General features: G+C 40.2%; 1 protein-coding gene across 5 annotated transcripts in view; it reads left to right on the top strand.

Annotated features, from left to right (window-relative positions):
• Positions 1-17999, top strand: part of TMEM63A (transmembrane protein 63A) — a 37140-nt gene that overhangs the window by 7201 nt on the left and 11940 nt on the right. For all 5 annotated transcript variants that reach the window (XM_077340756.1, XM_077340741.1, XM_077340749.1 and 2 more), the window contains 12 exons: positions 891-1033; positions 2918-2969; positions 4741-4849; positions 5686-5756; positions 8463-8543; positions 10332-10455; positions 11709-11842; positions 13817-13966; positions 14655-14808; positions 15596-15702; positions 16354-16440; positions 16743-16805. In XM_077340756.1, coding sequence (XP_077196871.1) covers positions 891-1033; positions 2918-2969; positions 4741-4849; positions 5686-5756; positions 8463-8543; positions 10332-10455; positions 11709-11842; positions 13817-13966; positions 14655-14808; positions 15596-15702; positions 16354-16440; positions 16743-16805 — 1275 coding nt within the window. The remainder of the gene's footprint in view (positions 1-890; positions 1034-2917; positions 2970-4740; positions 4850-5685; positions 5757-8462; positions 8544-10331; positions 10456-11708; positions 11843-13816; positions 13967-14654; positions 14809-15595; positions 15703-16353; positions 16441-16742; positions 16806-17999) is intronic.

Below are 17999 nucleotides of genomic sequence, written 5' to 3'. Positions count from 1 at the left end.
ACACACATCCCCCTCTCTGATTTCTCATTTCTCATTCATCTTCTATCTATACACACCAGTTTATTTATTCAAGCTCTCCAGTTTTATGTATATAGCTCTGTAAAATAAGCCTTTTTATTTAGCATGTTAGTTCTATTAATTTCAGGTTACTGTTAGTTCTGTGGTTTCATTTGAATTTACTGTTAGATTCAGACAGTCTTTCAGACATGTTTGATTATTACACATTGGATGAACAGGCTTGCTGTGATGAGAACAGCCCTCAAATTACAATTCACTACAGAAAGATCATTGGGTTTGTGGGGGGAAATGGTTCTAAAAAGAAGTTTGCAGATGTTGTCAAACTGAGTAGCTTTGTAGAGACTATGCTTTTTCTCTCCCCCACCACCTGTCTTGCATCAAGAAACTCTTTCTTGTTATTACAACTATATCTTAATGGCAAATAGCATGTTTCTCAATCAACAGCCACTGGAATAAAGAGCAAGGGTGGCTTACAAACCTTGTTTGGTACTTATAGCAAAAGTGGATGAAGCTTAGTTCTCCTATCCATTTGCATGCAGAGGCCTATTGAAGCATAAAAGGAGTTAAAATTCAGACTGGAGCCTTTGAATACTGTTGCTAATGCCTTATGTTCATGAGACATGTTATGAAGTCTCCTATATCAGGGGTAGTCAACCTGTGGTCCTCCAGATGTCCATGGACTACAATTCCCATGAGCCCCCGCCAGCAGACATCTGGAGGACCACAGGTTGACTACCCCTGTCCTAGATCACATTCTGTCTAATTCCCTCCAGTTGCTACTGGGCAGCGAAATGCGTAGTTTGACTACCTAAGAAAATTCCTCTTGGTGAACCTTGCTTGCTGATTTGTTACTATTGTTATTTGTGGTACAGTGATGAAGAGATCCATGAGAAATGTGGGGATGATGCCATTCACTATCTCACCTTTCAGCGCCACCTCATCTGCTTATTGATTGTTGTCACCATTTTGTCTTTGTGCGTCATACTTCCTGTCAATATGTCAGGTGACTTACTTGGTAAGCAAAATATCAAGATTGGTGACATTGACAATAATACATATGCTTGTGCATTGTTCAGTCACTAGACCCCAGCGACTTTGTTATGTATATTCTAGTTTTATATTGTTAGCCTTCCCCTCATATGCAGGCCTTGGGCCTTTCTGCCATTTTTTATGCAGCTTTCACTAGAAACCACCTAAGCCCTCAGAATTGGACCAGGAATAATGGATGGAGAAACAGGATCCAGTTACTGTTAAGGAGGCTGAGCCTTGAGGGATAGCACATTGTACAAGTAGGGAGGGTGTTCACTCGCTGTACAAGGCTGCAGGGAGGCTGTTGATGGAGCTGATCCCTCATTCCAAAATGAGGGTGAGGCTGAACTGAAGGTACTGAAATAGTGGTAGGAATCAAGTCAGTTGCATTAGAAAACTTTGTTTGCTAGCAGACTTCTTTCCCTGGAAGTTTTGCCCTTTATTAATGGCTACTATCTGCACAACTTTAGTCTTTTTTCCTGGGTCTTTCATGCCTCATAATTGGCCATTAAGCTCTGCATGCCTCAGCTATCTCAGAGATTCTAGAACCAGAGTTGTGGCAGCCACTTAAGGCCCTTGCCTGCGCCAGGGCTGGAGAAGAAGAGAAGAAACTCCCTACCCAGAGCAAAAACCCCACAAGTCCCACCACTTCCCACAAACAGCTGCACAGCTTGTTAACCTCAAAACAGACTGAGAAACAAGTCATGGCCCCCATCACTGAGTTCCTATCAACTTGTATTCAGACCCTTGATAATATAAAAAATGGATAATTAAGGTTAAAGGAAGGCTTGATTTAGTAAAACTGCTAATCTTGTATCATGTTGGTATACATACATAAAAATATGTAGTGGATTTTAAGATGTATCTTAAAAAATGTCTCTTTTCCTTACACTGCTTGAGATGTTGGAATACTTAGGTAAGAATTTATTAAAATGTACAAAGGCAGTCTTGTTGAATACAGTATGTCAATTTCCAAAGCCTAAAGGTTCTTCTGCATTTTTGTTTTCATTTAATGGGATTACAAAATGGCAGGTGATCTGTCATCTTTTATAAACCCACTGCTTAGGATAGCATTAAACATTTTACAGAAAATGAATGTAATAGTATCCAGGTTAAAGGCCCTTGATAATTCATAGTGAGTGGAGGAAGCTTCCCCCTCCCCTGCTCCTGCATTTGTCCTTGGTTGTCTCAAAGGGTAATGAAGGGAACAGTGGAAAATAATTTGTCCTGCTGAATCCTCACAGTATTTCTCAGAGAATGGGCAGATTAAAAGAGGAAGAATCCTCCCTCCTCAGTGTTTCCTCTACATCCCAAAAGGTATTCTGTATCTGTTGCTATCTGTATCTGTTCAATCCAAGAACTCCTGGTAGGATCCTCCACCAGTTGGAGTACTCTGATAGAAGAACAAGTTAGTGGAAGCTCACCTTTCTGGAGTAGAAAGAAAAGTGGTAGAAATGTAAGCATTTATCCGGGATGTGAGTGGAGTGTCAGATGATAGTTATTACAATATTGGGTGGTTGGGTTGGGGAGAAGCATTACAGAAGAAAGAGCAGGCAACTTAATTCAGTCAGCTCCCTCCATTCAGCCTGCATCTAATATGTGCTCACTACATCCTCTTTCTGCTTAGCCTATGTTACAAGGATGTTGATGCTAAATGGATGTGGAGCATTTATGCTGCAGGTGGGACTTCAGTCTTTCCCGTATTGCCCCTTCTACAAATAGAGTCCTCCCTGTGCCTAGATAGCAGTATTCATTAGTAAGTAAATAATTAGTAGCAGTATAAGGATACAGATCACTTCATTTGTAGAAGTATTTTATTCAAATGAATTAGTTCAAAGTGTAAATACTGGCTTGTGTTCCTATTCTTCAGAAAAAGATCCTTACAGCTTTGGGAGGACTACTATAGCCAACTTACAAACAGGGTAAGTATTCATAGAAAAGTTGCATTTGTATTATATATTGTATTCCTATGTTCCTTAATGAATTGTATACTAGGCAATAAGATTCGGTCCTCCCCTGGGAGGGGGGCCTATCATCGCCCCTAGATTTACATTGGATTGACACAGCCAAGAATAGAATGAACAGAGGAATATGGGCTGATTGAGGGATTGCCATCTTTGTAGGTTCTTGTTTTTGTATTTTTTTTGTGCTTCTTATCTGGTTTTTAGCTTGTATTTTGTAGGTTTTATGTTTTTAATATGTTGTAAGCTTCTGCGAGCCAGCTTGTCTGGGAGCGGCGAGATAAAAATCTAATAATAAATAAAATGAATAAAAAATAACTGAATTCTTCCCTTCCCCTAGCTATAACATACATTAAGACATAGAATGGCATGCGGGCACAGGGAAATGAGAGGCTGTATAGCAGTTTTAGGTGGACCTCCCACTGCCTAAATTCGGAATGGGGTCAAATAAAATGAACTTCCTCCATTGTTTGGCTTGCTGGTCTTTTGATGATGATATTGACAGTATGACAATATAACCCTCTTCCCTTTCTTCAAACTTAAGCCTGGACTGCTTTAAATCTGAAATAGATTTCCTGTCCAAATAAAGGTCTATCCAGTTGACACAATATTCAAGGATTTTGTTCCTTATTAGTATAAGTACTATTGTGTTGATTATTATCTTTAAACCGCCCGTGGCACCGCGGGAGCCACGGACTAAATAAATGGCTAAGGGGTTCTAGGGCGAGACGTGTCCGTGCTGAGGAAGGGTTCCGGATTGGACCCTTCCTCCGAACAGACAATCGGAGGGGCCAGGCGCGCAGGCCGCTCCGTCGGGCAGTCAGGCAGGCTTGTAGCAGGGAGGCCCCGGCAGCCGCGCTGCGCGCGACTGCCAGGGGCTCGTTGGGGCAGTGGCCTGTTGCGGCGAGAGGCGCTTTGCGCCTCTTGCCGCGTCAGACCGCTGCCCGAGGGAGCCCCCGGCAGTCGCGCGCAGTGGGACTCCCTGCCCGGCCCGGCGGCCTGACGCGGCGAGAGGCTGCTGCCCCAACGAGCCCCTGGCAGTCGCGCAGAGCGCGGCTGCCGGGGCTTCCCTGCTACAAGCCTGCCTGACTGCCCGACAGAACGGCCTGCGCGCCTGGCCAACGGCCCGCTGGACGAACAGGTAAGCTGCCGCGGCCCTCCTCTCTCCTTTCCCCTTTCCCCTTATCGCCTTTCAAGGCCCATTTTTAGAAATGGGCTTTGAAACTAGTATAGTTATATAAAAGCATATGCTATTGTGAAATAATGCAAAACATTACTGCGTTAAAAATTAGTCTTGTGATCCGATGAAACCCAGTGAGAATTGTTGGGTGGGAGGCACTGATCAAGAAGAGCAAGTCAAAAACCTCACTGGTTTCTGGATCCAGATTTCAGTTCCTTTCACTCCTCAGCCTTGTAAGTAACATGAAAGACTCATAAATATGTGCCGAAAAGGAAAGATTACATGCTGAAATTACTACCAAAAATGGCTGTGAGGCCATAGTAACTCTGAACTGTCCATACATTTCTTGAGATTGAGATTGGCAGTGGCTTGAGCTTTTGTGTGTGTTTGGTTTTTTTTGCCAGATACCATTTTGCAATGTTAAAGTGGAACTTGTAAAGGGAGATGCTGACTTTTGTTTTTCTGCTTGTTCACTGAACAGACATAAATTGGATAGTAGTCTAGGCATGTGTTACAAACATCTCACTTACACTGAAATGTTACATCCCACAGAACCAATCTTCTCTGGCTTCACACTATGTTTGCTGTTATCTACCTGATTTTGACAGTTCTTTTCATGAACCATCACAGTAAATCCATCACATATAAAGAAGAAGATCTTGTAAGTTTCTTTTTTAAAATGAAGCATTTCTGTTTATCCTACTATAACAAGTCTGCTGGGGTGGGAAAGAAATGTCTTCAGTAAAATCTGTGGAACTGAGTGAAAATGTTGTCCCCATCAAAAAGCATAGGACCTTATGATAACTGCATAGTCAAATCTAGCTATATGGCTTCATCTGGAAGCCAATTTAATGCCAGGGTAGTAAAGGACCAAATATAAGTGTGACTGTATAAATCTTCTTTCCTGTAAACACTAAAAAAAATTTTCTGACATTTTTCTCGGATGAAATTCAATATAGCCCTAATTCTATATTTTTGAGGGGGGAAAGTATTTTTAAAACTCTTTAAATCGGTGGCAATATAAGGATGAAGCCAACTGAGAGACCGACTTTGTCCACTTGCTACAACTTGGATGCTGTTGGGAAAGCAGGTTTTTTCCCTACTTTCCCGCAGCATTCTGTGTGCCTCCTGTTTTCCACAGCTTTTCTCTGATCTTTCCCAAACCTGCTTTGCTGTGATATGGTGATATGTCAGTTGGTGGGTTTTTTTTAAAGCTAGTGGTGACAGGGATATAATGGCTGCTATGCAGGGATCAAGTCATGGATCTGCCATGAGGAAGTCTCACTACTACTGTGTTGTATTGGCAGCTGCAGTACCAACAGGGAGAAAACACAAACCCATCCCTGCGTGGGAAACACATTTAAGAGATCAAGTATTAATACACTTTGTATTTGCCGTGTATTTAAAATGCAAAAGGTCTAAGAGAAAGTGTCCACATTCTTTATGTATTTCTTCTCTGGTTCATTTATTTGAGAAACAGATACTTTTGTTTTGTAGGTAAAACATACGCTGTTCATAAGTGGCCTTCCCCAAACAGCCAAGAAAACAAACCTAGAAAATCACTTTGCGTAAGTTTTGGCTGAATTAACAGTCTTATCTCTTAATTCTAATAAAAACCCTTTGTTTAGAACATTCTTATGCTGCCTTTCCACCTGGCTTAGGGTTGCCAAGGGGGCAACCAATCAAAACCATTAAAATAAGCTTTTAAAATGCATCATAAATAAAGCTGGACATGGATGGTGGTAGGAATTGGGACTCATCTCAAACCTGATTTGGGATCCCGGGGAATCCCTCACCATGGAGCACCAATCAGGCAGGGGATGGCCTGCCACTAACTGCCTCCATCTCCCTGATTGGCCCTCAGGGAGGGTACTCGCCACCCAGAGATACGGGACACACTGTCCCTGAGTGCCTCCCTCACTGCCTTCCAGCTGCATGAAAAGGCAGCAGTCAGGTGAGGCGGCCCCAGCCCAAGCAGCCCTGCTGCAGCCTCACCAGGCCTTGGCAGGGCTGCCTGGGTGGGTGGGAGGGAGGGAAGCACATAGCACCCAGCTGAGCTCGCCCCCACCCCTACTAGCTTCACTGCCATTGTGGGGCTGCCTGAGTGGGTGGTTGGAGAGGTGGGGAGCACCCGGCTGATCTCACCCCTGCTGTGACCAGCCCCGCTGCAGCCTTGCAAGACTACAGTGGGGCTGCCAGGGCAGGTGATGAGGAGTGCCCAGCCGAGCTCTCCCCTTCCCCAGCCATACTTGCTGTTGTATTTTTTATACAATGGGCTTTTGTACTAGTACATCCTATAAAATAAATTAAAAACATAAAGCAGAACAAGGTTCAGAAGACAGTGTTTAGAGAGACAGATCAGTCTTGCTAGAGCGGGAAATCCATAATTTTAGTGCTGCAACTGAAAATTCCCCTTCTCAAATTGCCATTTGTCTAGCCACAGAGAGTGAAGGCAACCAAAGAAGAGCCCCTAAAGATGACTGCAGTGGTCAGGTTCATAGGGCCCAAACTGTATAGGTCAACACCAGCACATTGAATTGGGCTTGGAAGCTGATTGGGAGCTAGTATAAGTAGAACAAGACTAGATTGATATGGTACCTACATCCCATTCCTTTTCTTACTGCGATGGCAATCAGAATCCAGGCCTGGCTTCCCCCCCCCCCCCTTACAGTGTCCTTGCAAGGATACAAAACGTCCCATTAAGCTTTGCAGTGCTGCAGAGCCAAACAGGGGGTTTCTGTACCCTCGATGATGGTGGGATAGCGGCATGCCACTATCCCACCATCCTGCAGTGGGACCCCTGCACCCTCCCCCCCTGCTGTGACGAGGTGTGACGGGCTCTTCCAGCCCCGTAGTGGGTAAAATGCACAACTCTGGGGCAGACTGGGTGCACTGGGTGATTTCATCTGCCTTGCATACACGGGAAGCATCAGGGCATGCTGCCGTGCTGTGAGAAACCGGTGGCGGCATGGTACGGCTGCCGCCATGCATAATCGGTCTCACTGTAGTTATTAGTGCATTCAGCTAGCATTAGAGAGAACAGTAGAAAATCCTGCTCTGTCACAAACATCACTGGGTGGCCTTGGTCCACTCAACTTGTGGCAGCCTAATCTACCTCAAAGAACAAGGTGGGGGAAATGCTGCATAGAACAGAAAACAAAAAACTTAACTGGAATTACCTGAAAGGTTGGATGTCTGTGCAGTTTAGACAACAGGTTACACAATTACATAAACATTTATTGTGCATAGCTTTTTAAAATATTATTTAAGTTTAAAAAACAAACGCAAAGCCCACAGGCCATTATGGAAAAATTATTATATGCATTGTAAAATCCTAAACCTTAGACTTGATCTGTTTTGAACCTCACTGGGTCTTCCTCAGAGGTCTAATTTTTGACACCCATACATTGTTAAAATACATACAAAAGACATAAAGCAGTCACTAAAGTAAATAAATTATAAGATCTTATTTTTTAGGATGACTTTGTACATGCACTAATTTCATAGGCACACATAAGAATTTCTTGGTAGCCTGAAAGAAGGGAAGTACTATTTTATAAATGGACAATTTTCCATCTGATCCATTTTGATTGATTTTGTCACCCTAAAAAATAAGTTCGTATAATTTATTTATTTTAGTGGCTGCTTTGTGTATTTTGTATTTTTAATAGAATTTTTAAAAGCTGCACACAATAAATGTTTATATAATTTTGTAACCTGTTGTCTAAATTTCTGGTCTTAGCTAATTCGTAGAGGGTTTTTTGTGAGAGCCCTGAACTTTGAGGAAGGGTGGATATGTAATCCTACTTGTTATGTGTAATGTTAGCAGAGGGCATGTAAGCCTCTGGATTGGCCATTGAAGGAGAGATCGTATCCTCTTGTTTGGTATTGGCAGCCAATGTGTTCATTCACTAAAGTATTATAAAGAAAACATTTGGGGGGATTTCCATAGTTCTTACTGAACACTCAAGAGCCTTGGAAACTGCATTTGCCCTGGGAGCTCTTGTGGGGACATTTTGTGGCATTACAGAGGCCCCATGCTTTCTTTTTCCAACATTGGAGCTAGCAGATAAATTTATGTGGAACTCTGGAGGGAGGCAGCAAGGTAAGCCACTGTATCAATCTTGATATTTGGAGGAGTTTGGACCAGTTTAAAATGGAATCCGGAATCACAATGTGTAAATTCATGTCTGGAACCCCCAACCCCAAATTCTGTGCCATCCTAAATCTCTTACAAACCTCTATTCTAACATACATATTTTGTTATTTTTCAGCGAAGCATATCCAACCTGTTCTGTGAAAGAGGTCAACTTGTGTTACGATGTATCCAGACTTACCTATTTGTATAGAGAGAGGTACCTGTATGAATAACGCACTAGTGAAAACACATTAGCTTCATATAAACATAAAAAAAACTTCTGTTGTAAGGTTATGAGTATTAAAGTGATTTCTGGCATAACTTAGGAAATGCTAGCATGTATTGCACCTAGGAACATAATTCTGAGTAGAGAGACATACAATGAAATATCATAGATACTTAAATTTTTCAGCATAGGCATCCCTTTACTTGTTTCATGCTGGTATGCTCTGTGTATCCATTGCTACATATTGGGTGGTGTGCAGTAACTGTCTTATTGACCATGATACAGACAGTGTTAGATAGTGGATGAGTTTAGCCCAAGGAGGCCCTGCTTCAGATTCCCAGTCAGTTGTTAAGTTTACAGATATCCTTATATCAGTTGCTTGTTCTGAGGATAAAGTAAGAGACCTTCATAAGACTGAGAGTCGTTCTGCATAGCATTAATGTAGCTGAAGTCTTACCGTTGTGTAACGCTATTTTTTTAACGTTATGCATGACGTTGTACATAATCTGCAACACTGCTGCAACACTCCTGCAAAAAGCGCTTCGATGTAGTGCTTTTCAGGGAATCGTCAAAAGTGGATTCACCCTAAAAAAAAATGCTTCACTCCTGAGAACAACCTGCAACACATCTGAAAAAGACATGTGCATTCTCAAAATAGCAGTAGAAAGAATGTCCTCTCCCTAGCTCTCACCCTCGAGCTTCCGGAGACGCGATCGCCATTTTTTCCCCTTTAAACCGGTGAAAGTAATGAATAAGTGAGGCTTCTCTGGCTGAAGTCCCTCCACAAGCAATTCAGAAGTGCTTAACAGTAAAACAAAGCTCCCTTCTGCAATTGTCTTTAAAGTTCCCTAGCACAATACAGCCCCCTGTTTGACACTGCCCGTAATTTCGGCCAGAAATTGCACCCATGGGGGGGATTTTTTTTTTTCACTTGAAGAGCGTGTAAACGATTAAGCACCAGCTCCTACACCAGCAAAAAAGGTCCTTCTATTTGTTTGCACTGTTCATTTAAGAAGGCATTCTTATCTCTTCTAGCTTTTCTCTGGAATTCTGCATTCAATTGGGTGTATCTTTCTCCTTTGCCTTTCACTTCCGTTCTCTCCTTAGCTATTTGTAAAGCTTCCTCAGACAGCCATTTTGATTTCTTGCATTTCTTTTTCTTTGGGATGGTTTTAGTTGCTAGCTCTTGTACAATGTTGCAAACCTCAGTCCATAGTTCTTCAGGCACTCTGTCTATCAGATCTAATTCCTTAAATCTGTTTGTCACCTCTACTGTATATTCGTCGGGGATATAAGTTCATACCTGAGTGGCCTAGTGCTTTTCCCTACTTTCTTCAATTTAAGCCTAAATTTTGCAACAAGAAGTTGATGATCTGAACCACAATCAGCTCCTTGTCTTGTTTTTACTGACTGTATAGAATTTATTTGATCTAGGAGCCATTTATTTGTCTTTTGGCAATCCATGGTATAAAACACATCCTCAATACCATTTACACCATTCTCTTCTCTTCTCCATTTTATCCTCACAAGTTAGTTGTGAGGTGGCTTAGGCTAAATGTGACTTGCAAGCTTTCATGGATGAGTGGGGTTTTAAACCTGGATCTGTTGGATCCTAGTTTAGTACTCTAACCATTAGTCCACACAATGCACTTTCACAAATGTATGTAGATTTCATTGGCTTCATTCAGAAGGTTACATGCATGGAAAATTGGGCTTATGAAATACTCAATTTGAGGTATATTTACTTTTGCATCACAGTTTTTTGCTTTTTGTGTCCAGAAAAAAGGCAGAGAAAAGTGTGGTTTATTATACACATCTTAACGAGAGATATGGACAACGGGTTATGATTAACCCCAAACCACTAGGCCAGTTGTGCTGTTGTGAAATCAATGGCTGTGAAAAGGTAAGGAATTATTGTTACTTCCTAATTGGCTAAAATTGTGGAAGATTGCATTGAAAACATCAAAAATTTCTGATATTTTACTATTTACTTCATTAGAAAATGGAGAGCCAGTTTGGTGTAGTAGTTAGGAGTGTGGACTTCTAATCTGTCATGCCAGGTTCGATTCTGCGCTCCCCCACATGCAACCAGCTGGGTGACCTTGGGCTCACCATGGCACTGATAAAACTGTTCTGACCGAGCAGTGATATCAGGGCTCTCTCAGCCTCACCCACCTCACAGGGTGTCTGTTGTGGGGAGAGGAATGGGAAGGCGACTGTAAGCCGCTTTGAGCCTCCTTTGGGTAGGGGAAAGCGGCATATAAGAACCAACTCTTCTTCTTCTTCTATAAAAAGAATATGTAGGTTTTACTGTAAGACTAAGCATAATTTCTCCAGTTCTTGAATATAATTTGATACCTATGAAATATCCATTTTGATCTGATTATATGCCTCACATCTCATGTAGTGAAGGGACCTCAGAAAACCCTTGTTACAAATGTAGACTTTACAAATTCTCCTTACCTCCAGCTCAATTAGAAATCTACAGTATCTATTGAACATGATATTTGATGGTAAATTAGATATTCGTGGATACATTCATATATAGTGGTTTTCTGATATTATATTCATCAGAAGCTTTTAGCTTGATGATACTTACTGCATGACTGAGAAAAGTGGTAGCTGTAATGTGGTTGATGTTTTATTTTGTGATATTCTTTGACCAACTGAATGTGTGTTATTTGGTGATTTTATGTACAAATTAGATTAATAATTTAATTTTCTGTCATATTGGTAAAGGGTTTTATATACAGCAGAGCAATTTTTATGGTTTGTATGGTCTACTAGTTATTATTTTATTGTAAGTAATGGATGATTGAAACTCATTGTTAGTTTTTCATTTGTGTGTTTATATATGTATATGTGTATCTGGGGGCCTTTTATTATTATTATTGTTTTTGTTATTAGATTTTTCCCAGCCACTCCCTGACTGGCTCATGATGGGTTACAGCATCTTATAAAATCCCCATTAAAACACCCATTAAAAGACATCAAAAAACCCCAACATAGCGGCAAACACACTCCCAACCCCCACTACTAGAGGGGTGGAGAAGGAGGTCTAACAATATACTGCTCAAACCCCGGGGGGGGTTGATTATCTGATCTGTTTTGTTTTTAATTCAGTACTGATTTGTAATGAAAGCTTGCTTTCCACAGGAGGATGCTATAGATTACTACACCAGAATTACCAATAAATATTTAGAAGAATATCTGAAAGAGGAAGGGGCAATTTATGATAAGCCATTGGGAATGGCTTTTGTAACATTCCAGGAAAAATCTATGGCAACATAGTAAGTATATTATTAAATTCAATGTTATATCAAAAATTGGTTTAATTATGAGAAATAGAAAGACTTATTCTGATTTGAGCTTCCAAAAATTTTATGAATAAGGTTATATCCAGGAAAGTATCCATTAAATTATATAACTAGTGACAGGATACAATTCAGAATCTATTGGTTTTGCCCACCTGAATTGTTTTCTAGTTTTTGAACAACATTTGAGCCCAGCAGCACCTTTAAGACCAACCAAGTTTTATTTAAGGGATAAGCTTTCATATGCAAGCACACCTCTTCAGATACAGTTTATACTTGAAGAAGTGTGCTTACACACAAAAGCTTATATCTTGAGTAAAACATGATTGGTCTGAACTCAAAGTTAGTTTTGCTGCTTTAGGCCAACATGGCTGCCCACTTGAATATTTCTAGCTTTTGTCAGTAATTTATTGATTTATCTTAATCAGAGCCTTCTGTCTGAGCTACATTTTATATAATTCAGTAGCTGAGCTTTTCTCCTCCCCACACATAGAGTTAGTTGTGATCCTGTATAAGCAACCATTGCATTTCTTAAATTTGTCTTTAGTTCTGTGAATATCAGGTAGTAATTTGGATAAAACAAGGTATACAATAATCTATGTGTCATGTTGTTACTCGATGCCATGTGTTCTAGTAAGAGATGAACCTATGTCCCAAGAGCCATCGGGACATCTCTTAATCTCCTGTCTCTCCCTTCCCACCACCCTTTGTCCTAGCTGGGCTCTCAGCCTGCACATAGCTGGTTCCCAGGAAGCCCTTCTGCTGTGGAAAGAACAAATGGCAGGAGGTAGAAGTGTTGATGGGGGCAGGAGGGGTGCCTATATGTATCCTAGGGCTGGAAGGCCTAGTCATTCTTAGCAATAGATTTCCTATCATGAAGCTTCCAGGTGTACCCTCTTGAACACAATATAACTCTGAACTTTTTCTAAGAAGAATGTCTCAGTTTTTCTTGCCTCCTGCAAGAGAGTAGCCTTGGTTTGTGGCATTATTATATATATAATACCTCAATGTTTTAAAAAGTTTAATGCCACAGTTGAGCACTATACAAGCAGTATTTTGTGGTTAGTTTCTTTCCATTTGCCTCTTTATCATGGGGGAGGATACATGCTGATCTGTATTCAGACCCAGAATTAGATGTAGAATTGGACTGTGTAAAGTAGAATGCTTTTATCCCAGCACTTTAGATTAACTTCATTCAAAATGTTAGGAGTACATTATGATAGTATTTTCTCAGGGCATCACACACTGTTTATGGGTTTGTCTTGGGTTCTCTTGACCAGGCCATGCTTGGAAATATGTACTAATGGGTTACAATGTACTGATAAGCTACCTGTAAGTTTCCCCAATGTGGCAGTGCCTCCCTGTGGCCCTTTCTGATTCGGAAAACAGCACAAGAGGGGAAGGCTTATCTCTTTCCCAATGTTATACAATCTTAATTGGAATTGGGCTCCTGTCTGCTTGGATTCAGAAGAATGGGATGAGGGAAAGTGTTAGATCCCCAGTGTTATAGTCCTGATTGAATTGCGGCAGAGTATTAAAAAAACCCAGAAAACATATATATGATGTCATAAGCAGTTTTATCCTCAAATGTTGAAGATGGATTGGAAATTTTAATTTATTTCCTGCCTTTTTAATGCTGTTTCCAAATTAGAAGTGATATAGGCTTGGCTTGACTTTGAAAGTTATGGATAAATTTGTACAATCCCTCTCAGATCCATACCACAGAGAACCCATAGTTTTTGAATTAATGTCAGCACAGAATTAATATATATATAATATGTAGTTTTTGCTGGTAGTATAAAAGCAGCATTAATGTTATACTATTACCAAGTGACACTGAAGGGATGTTCAGACACCTTTTTGATCAGCTGTAGTTATCTTTTCTGAACTGTCTTTATGTATATTGGCTGTTTCCATGCATTATAGCTAAACTATTTTCTTTTACTGCAGTATTCTAAAAGATTTCAATGCCTGTCAATGTCAATGTCAAAATCGAAGTTTTAGATTTAGGGAACCACCCCAGCCATCAGCCTTCAGCAAGGAACTATGCATTTCAAAGTGGCATGTTGAATATGCTACTTATCCACAGAATATTTGCTGGTAATTTTTCTGCCTTTCTGTATTTCTTTGTATATGGATATTTTTAATTTGGAATGAAGGATCTAACCATAAGTTAGATTTAGGTGGGTTCCAACCATTAGTTGAGTCAGCTTGGTGTGGTGGTTAAGAGTAGCAGTTTCTAATCTGGCAAACTGGGTTAGATTCCCTGCTCCCACAAGCAGCCAGCTGGGTGACTTCGGACTTGTCACAGCCCTGATAGTCCTCTGATTAAGCAGTAACATCAGAGCTCTCTCAGCCCCACCTATTTCACAAGGTGCTTATTGTGGGGAAAGGAAGGAGAAGGTGATTGCAAGCCACTTTGAGACTCCATCTGATAGAGAAAAGCGGGGTATAAAAACCAACTTTTCTTCATAGGATGTGCCCCCTCCTCTGCTCCTCCTGATTCAGTCCTCTGCCCCCCCCCAATCCACACTATTCTTGAGGCAGGGTGGAGAGTGGTGTGGGTTATGGCAGATCCTTTAATATTGCTTCTCCCACCCAGGGAGTAGGTATGCTTCCTACTTCGCCCAGTGTTCTCTGTTTCAGTGCTCCCATTGGTTTATTACATCTGATCGGAGTTCTAGTTTCAAGTTTTGTTTACTGTATCACTTATACATTATAATCATTATATTCATTAATATTATGATCTGATACTCTAAAGTCTTACTGCTCTACTTTGTCTTGACAGGACTAATCTCTCAGTTAAAGGGCTGAATTGGTGGTTTCGGTGTTTTTGTGTAAATTTGTTGCTTTTTCTTGTGCTCTTTTTCCTGACCACACCTTCCATCATTATTTCAACTATGGATAAGTTCAATGTAACGAAGCCTATTCATTATCTTAATGTAAGTAGATCGTTATTTCCACATTTCAGCATCTGTACTTTATGTGCATATGGAAGAACTATCTTTGCAGTTTTGTTGGTGGATTTACAGTCTTAAACTGCCTTTATGTGTGTGCACGCATGCTTAATTTTTACTCCTTTTGCTTTTAAACAGGAAAGGTCTAAGAACTAAAAATGATACAACTATGTAACAAAAAAAAACCTGCTGGATACCCCTGGACCAGTCACACTCCTAGCCTAACCTACCTCACAGGGTTCTTGTGAGGATGAAATGGAGGAGAGGGGATCAATGAAAGCCACTTTGGGTCCCCATTAATGAGAAAGATGAATATAAATGAAGTAAATAACTAAAATTAGTGTAATGGTTAGAATGTTGCACCAGGACTTGGGAAATATGGTTAAGCCCATACATAACTATGAAGTTCACTGGATGACCTTGGGTCAGTCATTCTCGTTCTCTCTTTTAGCCTAGTCTACTTAGTGTTGTTGGCAGAAGAAACTGAATACTACCCAAGCTACTTGGGAGGGACAAAATTATGATAGTGTAGATTTCTTCAATAAATCATAATTAATAATATTTATTATTGAACAATCCCTGGCCATGACTTGCAGTGCAGAATTTGATCTCTGGTCAAATAACTAACCTATATCTTAAAATTGATTCCATAACCTAAGCCTATGTGTTCAGTGAATTGCATATCTTTAGAAGCTACTGTAATATTTGTGTTTTCATCACAGTTGCATTCCAGTACTTACCTATATCTCATTCTCACCCCCCCTCCCCCCAGAATCCTGTTGTTAGCCAGTTCTTCCCTACAGTCCTCCTGTGGTCCTTTTCAGCTTTGCTACCAACACTGGTCTATTTCTCAACACTGTGTGAAGCACACTGGACAAAGTAAAGAACACATCTTACTTTTGTAATTGGTTAAAAGTTTCAAAAACTGTTGTGACAAGGGGTAGGACAGAGGGAAAATATTCAGAGGAAAAATGTTCAGTCACTATAGAAAATAAAACTGGCAAATCCTGTTAATCCAATTCCTCTGCATATTAGTAACTGATAGACCTTAAATGTACTAAGAGATAATGTTAACATTATTTCTTAAGAAATTACTTTCTCTTTTTCATGAACGTGTCTTCCTGTTTTTAGTGTAAATCTGTTTCCTAAGTGTTTCAAATGAAAAAGATCCACGCTGTGGATTTTCTTTGCGAAAAAATTTGATCAAGTTCTGTGCTTGACTTACAGACTTAAAAGATGACATGCCTTTCATGGAAACATGCTATAATAATGAGCTGATTGCTTCTGGTATTTGTTATGTGTTTTGGAAGCTGTGTGGTTTGCTTAATGTCAACAGTGTCGGTTGGATGAATTATTGTTCCATGATTGATTTTGAGTATTTTTTAAGTAATGTAATTAAAGCAACAAAGAATACGTAGCAAAAACAAAAGTAATAGTTTTTCAAATTTATTCTAGTCAAAATAGCGTTCTAGAAAGGGCTATGTCTGTGACTGTGTAGCAATGGCTGTGTAACCACATTCTTTTTGATAGGTCTGGTGAAAACAGAACAATGATGCATAAAATCTACATTTTTGTGATCTTCATGGTGTTAATTCTGCCTTCACTTGGTTTAACCAGGTAACAACCATATTACATTCCCATTGCTTTTCAAGTACAACTGCAGAAATCTCTTAGAACGTATGATGTTGGAACCAGGGGAGTCATTTGTTGCAGTAAAAAGTTCTGCTTCTCCCCACTGAAATAAACCTTACCTTTATAGTTGGTTAACTAAAATAAATAATTAATGTATAAATAAGATGTGTTTTTCCTTTCTTGAAACCAAATTTTTAAACCAGTGGACTGGACACTAGCATTTTTAAGCTCAGGTTTTTACCCTGTACTGAGTTGGTGAAACTGATATAACATGTCTTTTTTTTCAGTCTGGATTTCTTCTTTCGGTGGTTGTTTGACAGAGCATCTGATGAATCTAGAATCAGATTAGAGTAAGTACTCCCTTCCAAAAAACGCCCCACCATCTTGGTTTTGTGTTAGCTGGAGAAATGAATTTGTCTTTCTCTGTAATCATAGCACAATTACCTAGTAGTGTGTTTAACTTGGGAAAATAGAAGTGTAGCTCTAATTATACTACAAATCCAGGAGATGCTGCTGCTGATACTGGTTTTTGTTTTGTGAACCACCACAAGCCAGTTTCTGGGAGCGGCGGTATAGAAATACAGTGATAAACAAATAAATAAATAATATCCTGAGTAAAATTGCCCAAGAAGAAGCTATTATGGCAGCCTTTATCTACTAGTTGATACCCAAGGCTGAGTTGTACACAAGAGAGAAGAATCTGTGTTGTAGCCATATATTAAAATAGATATCTGGAGTTATCAGACAAGAATAGGGAAATGAAGGAGATCCTCATTTCCAGGTATCATTTGTGGGATATGAAAAGGTCTGGAAAATGGATGACTAAGTGTGAAACAGAGTTTCACAAACTTTGGATTAGTTTACTGGCCAGTCATTACTTGTTGTCACCACCTCTCCTTCCTTCTTTTACATGTCCTTTATGTAGAACTCTGGAAGAAAGAGGGCTTCCTCATCTTCTTGCTACCCACAAAAGCTCTAGGGGAGGAGGAGAGAGCATCCCTTTTCTCCTTAGAGGAAAACAGTATTGAGGTGGGGAAAGAGGGTAGGGGTGGGGTTTGTTCATTTTGTTTTTTTTTATCTTAACATCGCAGAAGGAACAGACAGCTTAAGGAATAATTATTCTCCCTTTCCCTCAAAAGTAGGAAAAAAACGTGCAGAAAAATAATAGGAACATGGCATTGCTGCTCCTTCTCTATTTACTCTTATAGATTCCTGGCTGTCTTTATTGACCAATTTTCACTGCTGGGACTCAGACCAAGAGTGATATTGGAATAACAAGAGGGTGTCTGAACATACTGAAGTAAAGAACCTCTCACTGAATATCTATTTACATTATTTATATTCTGGCTTTCTCACAGGCAGATTACACACACACATACACACTAGCACTAAAGCTAGAAGAGCTGTCACTGTTCTGTAGCCTGGCCTGAAACTAGACTGCAAAGGGTCTAGAGTAGATGACTTGTTCACAAAGACTTGGAGTTGGTTTGCTACTGCTCTCTAAATCATAACCATGACCATTTGACAAAGACTCTGCTGTAAAC

This window comes from Paroedura picta, chromosome 1, assembly GCF_049243985.1.
Source record: "Paroedura picta isolate Pp20150507F chromosome 1, Ppicta_v3.0, whole genome shotgun sequence".
Classification (NCBI taxonomy): domain Eukaryota; kingdom Metazoa; phylum Chordata; class Lepidosauria; order Squamata; family Gekkonidae; genus Paroedura; species Paroedura picta.
The sequence above is the reverse complement of the archived record's forward strand: the minus strand, read 5'-3'. Positions and strand labels throughout refer to the sequence as shown.